A 13300-nucleotide genomic window follows, 5' to 3' on the forward strand; every position below is an offset into this window, starting at 1 on the left:
TCGAGCCGTTTCGGAGGAGTACGGTAACTAATATTGTGACATGGAAATTTTATATATATATATATATATATATATATATATATATATATATATATATATATATATTACTGGCAAATCAGCTATATATATCACACCTATAAAGCCTTCACTTCTATAACAAATCATCCTGTATAATGAAGTGTATATATATCAATTACAGGTGAACTTCGTGGCATGACTGGGTTATTCCCCAGCAACTACGTGACCAAGCTTGTCAACTAGACATATATGCGGGGAAATCCCGGCTTAGTGTTGCCAGTGTACGAATTTTTTTTGGCATAAATAATTTTTGTGATTATTGTTCTATGCTAAAATTTAGCTTTTATTATCAATGTTTAATTATGTAGAGGATACGGAATAAAAGTGTTGCTATCTCTGTCTATTATATATGCTCAAATCTATTTTCGTGCGGTATATTAAAATTTTAAATTTGAAAATTTAGATGACTTGTGGTTAAAAGTAAAATTCGAATGCAGTCGTATGTGTGAGAGTGACGGAAGATGTGTGCGATAGAGAAAGATATATATATATATATAAGCAAGCAAAAAGCAATTTGCAGCATATATATATATATGTGTGTGTGTGGGTGTGTGTGTGTTTTGGCAATTACGTAAGGTTTTTTTAACGTGATACTTTTTTTATGCTGTTCATTTATTAATCGCATAAAAAATGATGTTTAAAAATATATTCCAACGTTAATTTTTATAGCTAATCGTGAGAATTAATTAGATTTTTAATTTTTTCTTCAGTAATGTCTATATAAACCGCATAAAAATAGTTTTGAGTGTTATTGTTATAAAAATTGTAGTTGATCCTATAAAAACATATTTAAAATTTGTTCACCATAGATCATTTACACACACATATATATATATATATATATATATATATATATATATATATATATATATATATATATGTGTGTGTGTATATATATATATATATATATATATATATATATTTCTTTGAAGTAAACTTTTATAGCTCTTGCTATGTAACTATGTTGACTACTGTCTATCATTATTTCAATAGTAAGATGTCCACGGCTGGACATCTTCATAAATTTACAATGAGGTAGTTTTCAATCTTACTATATCCAATGTCTAAAATACTAACATAAAAATTAAAATGAACCTTTTTTGTACTTACATACCAAGATTTAGGTTAATTAGTACTCGGCATGTGATATGGCACGTCGGATTTTTTTAAAATTAAAAACCCGTTTTAAGTTAAATACATACGGAGGTGGTATCATTGTGTGATAGAAACAACGCTATACAACAACAGAGGACCCCTACTCGTCTTTCTCATTTACTAAATTCAGTTCTTTATTCAGCATACGATAGATTAATTGTTATAAATAACATTAAAATATCTTGAAGGCAAACACATCACTTAAGTGTGTAGGGTTTTTTTTAATTTTATTTTTATTATTATATAATAAAAACGACGTGCCAAATCAAATGCCCAGTGTTTTAACTCACATTTACGCAAGCTGGAATAATCTGTTTGTTACCTAAGTGATTTCCATAATAAACTAACTCTTAAAATTTGTATCTAAATATCGATCTGTGGTAATAACGTCGGATTCGAAATTTAAAAAAAAATATTTTTAGTGTTGTCATCAATTTATTAAAATACCCATATAATCATTCCGCTGTTATCTATTGTAATATGTTGCCAGTATTTTTAATATTTTTTCTGTTTATCAATTATATTTGTATAATTTTGTTAATTATTTCAAATCTTAATCACTGTTTTATTGTTAGATCGTTCTTATAGCAATAAATGTTATAGACTACATATGTTTTTTATTTACCCTCCATTCTCAGGTGTCAGAGATAAATGTAATATTTTTTTAATAAATTTTGTACAATTAAAAATTCACAAAGAATTACATTTTGAAAAATTATTTTTTAATATACAATGGAATATATATATGCACACCGATAAATAATTTTCATGGAACATTTTGTGTTTGTGTAAACACATTCTTACAATATCAATAAAAAAGGATATCCTGGGCATTTGTTGTATTAGCTCATTGATATATATGGTAAAGGACTGAGACTTGGGATCACGGGTTCGATTCCGGAATACAGTCACACTGCCAAAGCTCACAAACAAGTATCTAGAGCAGTGATTCCCAAAGTGGTCTATATCGACCCCTAGGGGTCTATAACAACCTACAAGGGGTCTACGTCAGTGAAAAAAAATTTGGGGGTCCATGAAATAAAAAAGGGGGTCCACGATAGTGGATCTTAACATATACACTGATAGTACGTATTTACTTACATCATACTATCTTATAATATCAAAACATTTACATTATTTATAAAAGTACCTATGAAAAAAAAATATTGCTTATGTTATTTTATTTATAGTTCATTGTATGTTTATTTAATGTTACGTATATTTTACATAACACAAAAAAATATTTTGAGTAGTTTTAATTTAAATTCAATTAATAAATGTATAAAGTTTATTAGTTAGTTTTTAGCACTAAACTTCACTACAGTTAAAATTTACAGGAAATCAATATCGGGTATGTAGGGGGTCTACCCAACACGGAAAAACATGGCAAGGGGTCAAAGACACAAAAAAGTTTGGGGAACTCGGATCTAGAGCATGGATGCACAGACCGCGGCCCGCCGGTCGAATACTGGTGGCCCGTCGACAGCAAAAATAATACTCTCGTACATTCGAAAAATATTGAATTCTATTCCAGAATAAAACCAAAAAAAAATAATTACCTATACTTCTGGCGGCCGGCCCGCCATCAGTTCATGATTTGTCCGAGTGGCCCCTAGTCTTAATAAGTCTGTGCAACCATGATCTAGAGGATGCGCAGCAGCACCCTCTGCTTACCATAATATCACTATGATCGCCAAACCGCTTGCTAATCGTGGGGATTAAGATATATGGGGTATATATCTTAATCCCCACGATTAGCATAAATATATACCCCCATAAATGTTTTTTGGGGAGACCTTTATCTTATAGCGGGCGTCTAGCTGCAAAAACAATAAGGATATATGCATATGTAGCTGGTATGGCTGTGTGATAAAGACAACGCTATACTACACCGAAATTCTTTCTCATATTTTTTACTCATCTATTCAAGTCAGTTATTGTTATATATATGTATATGAACTATGTAGTTCCAGACGGCACCGATCGCACTATAAAAGGGATATGCTCGGTTGTATCGACACTTGCTCAAAGACCTACTTGAAGGCCTTCAAGATCCTTTGACACCTTCGAGGTAGGATTCGTATCCTTCCTTGGTTTGCCGAGTGGTCCACACTGCCATTCCAAACTGCACGTACATTACACTATACACCTACACGTAAAATTTTGCAAGTTCAATTATCTTTTTATTCCGTGAACTCACATTACTATTACTTTTTTTATAGGTTGCCTGTACGTATTTTACTGTTGTATAATATTCTTTTCAACGAAATTAAAAAAAATAACACAGTAATATTTAAAAAAAATCACTTTCGTAAATCAGGCTATTAAGGTTTAAAATCGATGAAGCTGCAAAAACCCCTCGGGGTAACAGAATTAACATTTACAGAAATAATGCTAAATCAACATATAACAAAGAAAATGGACAACCACACGACATATACATGCAAAAGTCGTATTAGTTACACCTAAAAACCTATAATATCCTATAATATACTCATCTCTCCGATAAATCTGCAAGAGTTAATACCATGAAGGTAGAGATGCCACATATGAACGTACATGCATTGGATTGGATCTGCGAGAACGCTAGAGCTTCACTTATCGAGAATGATGAGATGCGACCAGAGTTTCTTAGGCTATGTAAAAAAATTGTGATATACGTAATAAAAAGATATAAGAGTCAATAATCTAAGAAAAAACTAATGTAAGCAAAATAATAAGTATATAAATAAATTATGAAAATCACTGAGAAACGAGATGACAATTGAAAGGCATCAAAAAAAAGAGAAAATGGAGAGAAAGAGCGAGACAGATGAAATGTAGAATGTAAGAAAAGTATGAAAGATCTTTAAATGCGTGGAAGAAGAGGGCAAAAATAAACATATAAGTGATAAAATTATTGAAAATAAATAAAAGTCACTAACCCATAAATAAGTTAGGGATGCAAAAGGATTCCAACAGCGGGTCCATAAAAAAAACTGACATGCCTTGTCTTGTCAAACCCGCAAATCCAAGTGGATGACATACTTGAAACAAAGACAGAATCATCTTTTTGATAGATGACGGTTTCCATTAACAGTTAAAGTGCAACAGGACTAAAAATCATGGGCTTCTCGGCTGAGAGAAATCTTCATGACATTCTTGTAATGACTTCTTGTATAAATATGTATATAAGTCATCTGAAAAAGCTATTATATAGAACAATCATTAAGTTTACACCACAACACCCGTTCTGAGAGGGCGGCCACCAGGTTGAATCAGAATCCATCCTTGGCTCACCTGTGGTCCACGTTGCCGTCCCAAGCCGCATACAACATCAACACTACACAGCTCTACTCGGGTAGAGCGATTCACTACGTGCGAACGTCATCGTACAACTGGAACGCGACTAGCTTCTGATTTGTTTTTAAGTTCACGGAACATCCTGCTCCGTGAACTCAGTTCTGATGAATCTGTAAAAGTTCTCGGGCTAACAGCATCAACTTTACCCGAAACCAAGCAAGCATTAGGTTTACTTGCCAAAACTGTATTTCATTTAAATTTATTTCATTTACATTTAAAACTCCATGTACAATACGTACATTTAAAAAACAATACACCTATCCCCTGATTTACACGGTACTTGTTTTACACGTTTTCGCTTTTACACGGTTTTCCAAAAAAGTTTTTTTTGTTTTCATAACCGATTTTATTATGATCTCTCATATTATAAATATTTCTGCTTCAAACATCAAATCGGCACAAATAACTTCGAGTGATGAAAGTGAATTCGAACCTGCGATTCCGAAAAAAAGAATGAGAGTAATTTCTTTTTTGTTCTTCTGTTTAATGTATATTGTAATTAAATTTAGAAAAAAAAAACAGTTTTTCGTAATATATTAAATATTTTAACTTGTCAATTCATTTTATTTTTATTTCTGTGTACACCTAAAATTATTGAAAAAATTCACAACTGGTAAATAGCAAAATCATGCATTTTCTGCAAGTTTTTCGATTTACACGGTTTTGACTTGAAAATTTTTAATTTTCGATTTACACGTTTTTCTCAGGAACGTATTTACCGTGTAAATCGGGGGATAGGTGTATTATATACAGTATATAAATCTTTCGTTCAATTATGTAATAGTAAATTTTAATTTTAAAATTTATTACATTTATTCTAAAAAAATACAGAATTTTTATATAACAATAATAATAATAATATGAATATTAATTTTTTAATGAATAAAATAAACAATTAAATTTTCTGAATCACGCTACATTTAGAAACGGAACGTTGAAAATTTATAATCTGTGCTCAAATATCAGTCAAGATTGAATGGCGTACGCTCGCTGTCGTCCAGACGATATATTTCAGGAAGCCATTTATTTACATGATAACGCATCGCATGCGAGACCACGGCCGGAGATAGACGCGACCATGTCCACGGTAGTGTCCGACTGTTTCACGATCGGTAGCGTCGTGGCTACGAAGACTTGCTACAACGAGGATATCGAGGGAGAGGTTCTCGCTTTCGACCCGCAGACGAAGATGCTAATCCTCAAGTGTCCGTCCTCCAGCGGCAATCCGAAGCGCCACGACGTCAACATCGTAAATCTCTCGCTTGTCAGCGACGTGCAGATAAAGAAGGAAGTGACCACCGCTCCAGAGCCACCGCAGTCCCTCAACCTTCACAGACTGAACACTAGAGTCCGTAACTCCATTGAAAATAAACGGAGATTGGTACGTGTTACTTTCTAATTTATCAAATTTAGTGTTTGACGCAATTATACAGTATTATTGGTTATATATGCAAAATCTTGATATTTTGTGAAGCGTAGAGATACGTAAAATTTGATTGTCTTTAATTCTTAACGTAACCTTGTGTTCTAATGGTTTTTAGATGTCAAATCTTTATTTACAACCGTACAAAGGCTTAAAGTTAACAGATGCCATTATCAGAGAGCTTAATTAAATTTCAATAATATAAGACATAGTTCTACAGAGAATATTTTGATGAAATAAGAATTATACAGAATGATTGTTTATGGGTGTAAAAACTTTCAAGTGATGAATGTATAGTTAATTTACTGTCTATTACTGTATGGTACACCCTGTTTGAAAATAAATGTAGAGATAAAATTACAAAATTTGGGTTGCTATATATCAAAATTAATTATTTATTGTTTACTATCTGTGCCTGTAGTTTTTTTACTGCCAGAAGTTAAAAGCCCTGACAAGTTCCAATAGAATAAAAAATGTTTCATATTTCAAACTGATCATATTATACATGTTTGTCTAAACAGATGGAAAAGCAAGTCTTTAATGATTTTTGAAGTCAAATGGGCATATATTCACTGCTTTAAAACTTACACCTTATTCCTATCATCCTATGTATTGTGTGTGAAATAGATACATTATTTATATTAGGTCAACAACATTTTTATAGGTTATCACAAGTTTATCAACAAAAAACTTGTTAAAAATCCTAACATAGTTTAAAAAATAGATGATAAAATATATCAGGAATAAGTAACTCAAACTACATAAGGATATAAGTCAAAGCTTTGCCCAACCATTGACATCTAAAGACAATCAAAATTTTAATTACTAAATATTGATATTTATACATCTTTAAGGCTTTTTACACATATTTCTAATCAGCCTGTATGAAGTGACCACTCTGATATGTGTTACATTATTATTTTATATCAAAGTGCGACCAGCCAATAATTTCTAGTAAATCTAGATATAGATAGTAATCTATAATTAATTTTAATATATAGCAATATGAATGTTTAAACCATAGTTTTTTTGATTAGGTGTTCTAAATTAAATTATACATTTACCCCATTAAAACTTTTACGACTTTTGAAGAGAGAGAATCAACTACCCACGTTACTTATATGACATTTTGTTAGTCGTTGTATTTCTTGCCACAGAGATAACACTCTACGACAGAGTTCCCCAAACTTTTTTGTCATAGACCCCTTGCCATGTTTTCCGTGTTGGGTAGACCCCCACTTACCTGATATTGATTTCCTGTAAATTTCTAACTGTAGTGAAGTTTAGTGTTAAAAACTTAAAGTAAAAACACATGTTAATTTACACATTTATTAATAGAATTTAAATTAAAACTACTCAAAATAAAATTTTGTTTCTGTTATGTAAAATATAAGTAACATTAAATAAACTATAAATAAAATAACATAAGCAATAAGACAATATTTTTAGTGAGAAGGATGAACCTGATACAAATGTAAATGTTTTGATATTATAAGATAGTATGATGTAAATAAATAGGTACTATCAGTGTATGTGTTGAGATCCACTATCGTGGAACCCCAACTTCATTTCATGAACCTCCAAATTTTTTTTCGCTGACATAGACCCCTTGCAGGTTATCATAGACCCCTAGGGGTCGATATAGACCGCTTTGGGAATCACTGCTCTAAGAAGTCGAAATTAGCCGATTGTCTCTTTCCAAAGGTCAATATGCAATATTTATCACTGGGTAATGTACACTTGTAACCAATCACCCTGAATAGCACTGTTTGTATGTATAAATGTATATTTTGAAAATATTAAACAATATCTGTTTTACAGGTGTCAGCACTATCAGCGTGCTTGGATCCGGAGGGACAGAGATTGTTCCTCGCTATTGCCAGGGTTATTGATGATGTGTCGTGGGCTGGTCAGAACATCCGTGTTTACAATGAGGTCACCATCACACCTCCATATAAGGTACTTTGTCTTGTTATGTCTCAGCAGATTTGTTTCCACAACCAAGCGGCACTGCTCTCATTTTGCATCGGGGTTGGCCTTAACCAAGCCAACCCAACACGTCCAGAAATTCCAGCAGACCCTTGATGTTGCCGGCGATTTTGGAGAGCAATCTCAGTGATCACCTGTAGGGTGCTATGCCCAAACACTGTAGTACATGAGCAGCTGTCTCATCCTGTTCCAGGCATGCTCTGCACAAAGAACTGTCAAGGTTATGGTCCCTGCCATCAAACGCAGCTGGGGTCGCGACAGCTTGACCAGGGTGGTAGAAAGCTGGCAGCTTATGATAGACATTGCCTCTTACTCCGTGCTCATGGCTCGTCCTTTGCTCACTATATGTTGACTCCTAGTTTGCACCCCTACTAGAGATCTAGGCTTAACCATTGGTAGAGGGATGAGGGGCTCCAAGCTGTAAACCATGCAGGAGCCTCTCCAGACTAACTCATCTGCAGCATCTTTGCCCCTGGAGCTATGACTTTTTATCCAAAGTAGTGTAACAAGGTTGTTACTATTTACCTTCATTAGACATTTGTTACACTTATATATTAACCCAGAGTTCACAGTGTGCCTTATTATGTGCCAGTAACAGTGCTCTACTGTCGGAGAGGATTCAAATGGTTCCTCGGTGAAACACGTTTTGAGTAATTTCGCGGTGACGGTTATGTGATTCGCATTGTTTGCCGCATGCGCATTTATCAGCGGGCTGGCGGGCGGTGCACTTTATTGCACGACTACCACTACATGTACGGAAGTGGCCAAATATTGGTCTTTTTCTTACTTGGGATGTACTTTCGCGAGGTAACGCCTGATTCCATTAAATGTTCCTCCTTTTACTCGCCTAACAGTCAGGATGGCAGCCATATTTATGTCATTCAGTTTGAATGTGCTGTGGTTACCCAGTGTCTTTACTTTATTCATAATCAATAATTTCAAAGTTCTGCTGGAATGTATTGAGAAGGTACACTAAAACAAACATCAAAGTAAAATTCAATATATCTTTCCAAGTAGGAATATATATGCACATTTGAATTGTGAATACAGTATCTTTAGTTATAAATGTAAAACCTTTGAAGGGGCAAATATGTTGCTTATTTGTCTATATTGATGGTATTATAAATGAAATTTAAAAAAGTTTATGAACATTATAATATCACCGTGTACATGAGTCAAAAAGTTGGAAATATTTTAAAGCGAAACTAATTTGGATGCTATATAAGATTTATTTAATAATATACATTTAATATTAAAAAATATATTTACATTCGCTTTTGAGTCATAAATTATTTTAACATTATAAGTAGTAAGATACCGCCAGTTTGAAATGATGATCTGTTAAGAAAAGCCAGCTAGAAGATCCAACGAGAAAATTTGCTCTTTTAAATAAAATTAACATCAATTTGTGTGTACATTATAATGTCAACAAACAAAGTTCCACACAATTAGATCTAGTAAAAATCTTTTGAATGCTATAATAAGATTTATTTGAAAATATATTTTTAGTTTTAAAATTGAAAAAGGGAAGGTCTAAAATATATTGTGCAACTTTATTATACTAGGGAGACCAGAAAGTAATGTCGCTTATTTAAGTTAAATTCACACGACTACATTTCTAACAAGTTTTTATTTCTAATCAACAATATCTTCACCTTCATTATCAACAACCTTTTGCAATCTAATATACAAATCAATGCTGAAGCGGTAACAAATAAATCTGTTTTTCTTTACATGTCAATAGAAATGAAATAACTCTCTGTTCCTTCTAATATATTATAAAACAGAATAAATAAATAATATACCATTATTACTAGCTTCGCCGTGTAAAAAATATAAAATTTACTATAATAAATAAATATTGTTATTTTAATTATTGACACATTGTACTCTTTATAAGTTTAAATAATTATTTTTTTCAAATATACATATATTGGAATGCAGGAGTCAATATTTATTAATTTATTATAGTTTAGAAACATAGTTATGTAACTTATATATAATACTGTGATCAAGAGGTGAGGTGAATTTGTTTATAAAATGAAAACTCTTTATTTATTTTTCCAAATCAATTTCATCACCTTCCGTTAAAACACACTTTTGCCAATGCTTTTTCCAGTCCAGATCAGTGGCGTACCTAGGGGGGAGCGGTGGGTGCGGTCCGCACCGGGCGGCACTTACCTTGGGGCGGCATTTTTTAAATTTACTTATAGTTGTAAAAAGCAACATATTCATTTCATATTTATTTTCTTTCTTGAATAATAAATTAAATTATCTTCGTTCTACAATGAGTCAATTAGGACCAAAAACTCTTGCAATATTGCCAATAGAACAAGAAATTACAAATAATTTTAATTTTGAGAGCATTATACACGATTTTTCTAGTATGAAAGCTAGAAAGAAGAGTAGATATTATATAAATATGTTTACGAATGCATACACATATGTATATAAAAATTACTTTTTGTATTAATTAATATTGATTAAATAACTTAATAATTTATTTATGTGTATCAATTTATAAAAAACCACTATTTGATTGAATTATAATAGAAGGGGCGGCAAATTGGAGACCGCCTCGGGCGGCAAAATTTCTTGGTACACCACTGGTCCAGATGTAGCCTTCAAGATCTTTGATTCTGTTATTATCTGCACAATCCTGTCAAAACTGAGTGTCTGTACGCATTGGCCTTTTTAGTTTGCTAAATAAAAGTTTGACGGAGCCATATCAGACGAATATGGTGGTTGCTGAATGATATCACTTGAGTTTTTGGAAAATTTCGAAGAACCAATGCAGTATGACTACAACCAATCGAGACCATATATATATGACTTATCTATGAGAGATGACAGAACGTCCTTCAAATGTCCTAGGAAAAAAAATAACTTCCTTCCCAAAGCCTGGGTGTTTTAAATGACAATTTCAGGATTAATATTTATTTATATATATAAGTATATTTAGAGTTTTTAAATTGTGGTTCCATGTATGTATTTTTAATTCACCACAATGTAATGTTTTGTCGCAGGTGGAGAATGTAATAGGGGAACAGGATTCAAAGCCTTACAACTATATCAGGAAGTTTGTGGAGCGGCATTGGAAGGAGCATCGCGAATTGGCAGCCGCCTCACACTCTCACCAACAGTAGCATCAGATCTATATAGCTATATATATATCTATATCAATATTTATATGTTTCACATCCTTCACATATTTTCTGTATTTCTGGGACGGTCAAAACTTACCGTCAACTATCTACAAAGACTCTGACGAGTTATGAATTCTATTAAACATCTGCGAATAATACATCTGTAATTATTTTTAAATTTATTTGTTGCCAGTTAAAAGTATTTTATATAGTAAGCAGAGGGGAAAAGTAATTATATTGCAACACTAAATAAAACAGTCAATGTTTTTATTAAAAAATTGGAGTAATAATTTCTGTAAAATTTTCAACTGGTAACAAAATATCTATCTCAATTTTTTTTGTTGTTTTTTTAAAATAAAATCAAAGTAAAAGTTAAATCATTTTTAAAGTATGCATAAATTTGTACAGTTGTTTATTTCATTGGGCAACTCTGAATTATTATATGGTAACATTGTTCCTTTCCTATGTTTGTCATGTTCAAAATTTTTTTTCATCGACCTTTTTGGATATTTTTGGGGTTTACTTTCGTTTTTGTAAAATGTATAAAGTACTTCTTGTTTATCATTTCAACTGTGCCGTAAAACCGCGTATGGCGACACCTTGGTGAAATTTGGAGTTATTATTTTCTATTTGTAGTGTATAGCTATTTATATGACGTTGGTTTAAGTAACGGTAAAAAATATAAAAAAAAATTGAAAAACTTTTATATTGTTTTATTTTAAATGTACAGGATGATTGATTATAGTTATAAAAGCTTTGAGTAAATATAGGTCATTTGCTATTTAATGAAATCAGACGTTACCTAGCGGAAGTCCATCCTTAGTAAGAAAAGGACCAAGATTTAATATTTAAATATTGGTCCTTTTCTTACATAAGTCATTTGCATTTACAACTATTTCCAAGCAGCGAAATAACACAATACAAAATACAAAATACAATCACTTCTAGTAGTAGATAGTCTGCATGGATAGGTAGTAGTGACAAAATTGTCATATTTATCTTGGTGCAGAAAAAGCTCTTTATTCGCAAGGCATATATTACATATATATAGATGACGCGAATACAAAAACTGAACACGGAATGGTGATATATTTGGGTTTACAGGCGATACATGCTTAGGATACAAAATAAAAACAAATGTTTAAAAAGTTTTTGGAAATTTTGTTTAATTATCTTAAGGTCTAAACAATGTTTCAAAAAATTTTCGTAATTTTCTCCTGCTTGGTTGTCACATTAGCAATTTGCTTCTGAAAAATCAGACTTCGTTCCACAGACGGAGCAGTGTTCATAAGGAAATGGCAAAGTTCATTTGCCATTTTTAATCCTTCACTAAGATTTTTTAAACACAATGTCACATTTCTAGAGCTTTTTCAATGAGCTGTGAATTTAACATTTCCTTCAAGTTGGTTTCAGTCAAATCTTGTGATTCAAGCAACTCCTGAATGTCACTTGATTCTATCTGTTCGAACCCGTCTTGTCCTTTTCCATTCGCTATTTCTGCTATGTTTGCAGAAGTTTAAACTTGTATAGATTCTTCATTCTTCGCAGTCAGAGCAGACCACAATTCTTTCTAGCTTTCAGTTCTTCCAAAGATTCTTTTGTATAGTAAGCATTTTGCTACGACAAATTTCTTTCAAAAATATGCTTTATTTATAGAGTAATAAGGTAGTCAAGTTTAAGAAATCAGAGATTATTTTTTTAAAATAATTAATACAAGAGTATATATCTTATTGTATTGTTTACCTTGTCTAAGAGCAGATTTTGGGGGCTCTCTGAGTCTGAGCTAGTGCTCTGGTGAGCAGCGATTCCTACGGACCCTGACCCAGAACTAACGCTATGACCATCTGATGTTCCACACGTTCTTGAGTTTCTTGTAAGGGATGTCTGATGTTTACAGTCCTTGCAGGCAGTCTATTTGGCAAAGGAATATCTAGGAAATATATATTACTTCTTGCCTATTCACATTAGTGTGTAATAAACCATCTGCCGTTTTTATAACTAGATTGCTTTCATTTTGTTTACATTCTCAAATACACATTGCAGTGAAGACAGCTTATGTCAGTCTTCATAGATATTATTTAATAATATACTTTAGTGTAGTTGTAATAAGATCTATTTTACTTGTTATAATTAGTCCATTTGACAGTATGTACATAGGATATTGTGT

At 32.2% G+C, this 13300-nt stretch overlaps 2 protein-coding genes across 2 annotated transcripts in view; both read left to right on the plus strand.

Annotated features, from left to right (window-relative positions):
• The window catches only part of Dap160 (dynamin associated protein 160), a 37743-nt gene extending 37141 nt beyond the window's left edge, over positions 1 to 602 (plus strand). Inside the window, exon 26 of the mRNA XM_068771079.1 lies at positions 200 to 602. Within this exon, the coding sequence (XP_068627180.1) occupies positions 200 to 261 (62 nt within the window). The 3' untranslated portion in view covers positions 262 to 602. The remainder of the gene's footprint in view (positions 1 to 199) is intronic.
• Positions 603 to 5547: 4945 nt separating this feature from the next.
• On the plus strand, positions 5548 to 11839 carry LOC137927370 (protein LSM12-like). Its single transcript, XM_068771165.1, has 3 exons — positions 5548 to 5956; positions 7820 to 7957; positions 11014 to 11839. The coding sequence occupies exons 1-3, from the start codon at positions 5552 to 5554 to the stop codon at positions 11131 to 11133; spliced, it is 663 nt and encodes a 220-aa protein (XP_068627266.1). The 5' UTR covers positions 5548 to 5551; the 3' UTR covers positions 11134 to 11839.
• Positions 11840 to 13300: the final 1461 nt, after the last annotated feature.

This window comes from Battus philenor, unplaced genomic scaffold, assembly GCF_028537555.1.
Source record: "Battus philenor isolate CCGP_79_NKW_IND1 unplaced genomic scaffold, ilBatPhil1.0.hap1 SCAF_30, whole genome shotgun sequence".
NCBI classification, from domain to species: Eukaryota; Metazoa; Arthropoda; class Insecta; order Lepidoptera; family Papilionidae; genus Battus; species Battus philenor.

Coding starts and splice junctions, on each gene's coding strand:
- LOC137927370 (XM_068771165.1), top strand. CDS start 5,552: ATGGCGTACGCTCGCTGTCGTCCAGACGATATATTTCAGGAAGCCATT. Junction 5,957..7,819: donor TTGAAAATAAACGGAGATTG/GTACGTGTTACT, acceptor TCTGTTTTACAG/GTGTCAGCACTATCAGCGTG. Junction 7,958..11,013: donor CCATCACACCTCCATATAAG/GTACTTTGTCTT, acceptor GTTTTGTCGCAG/GTGGAGAATGTAATAGGGGA.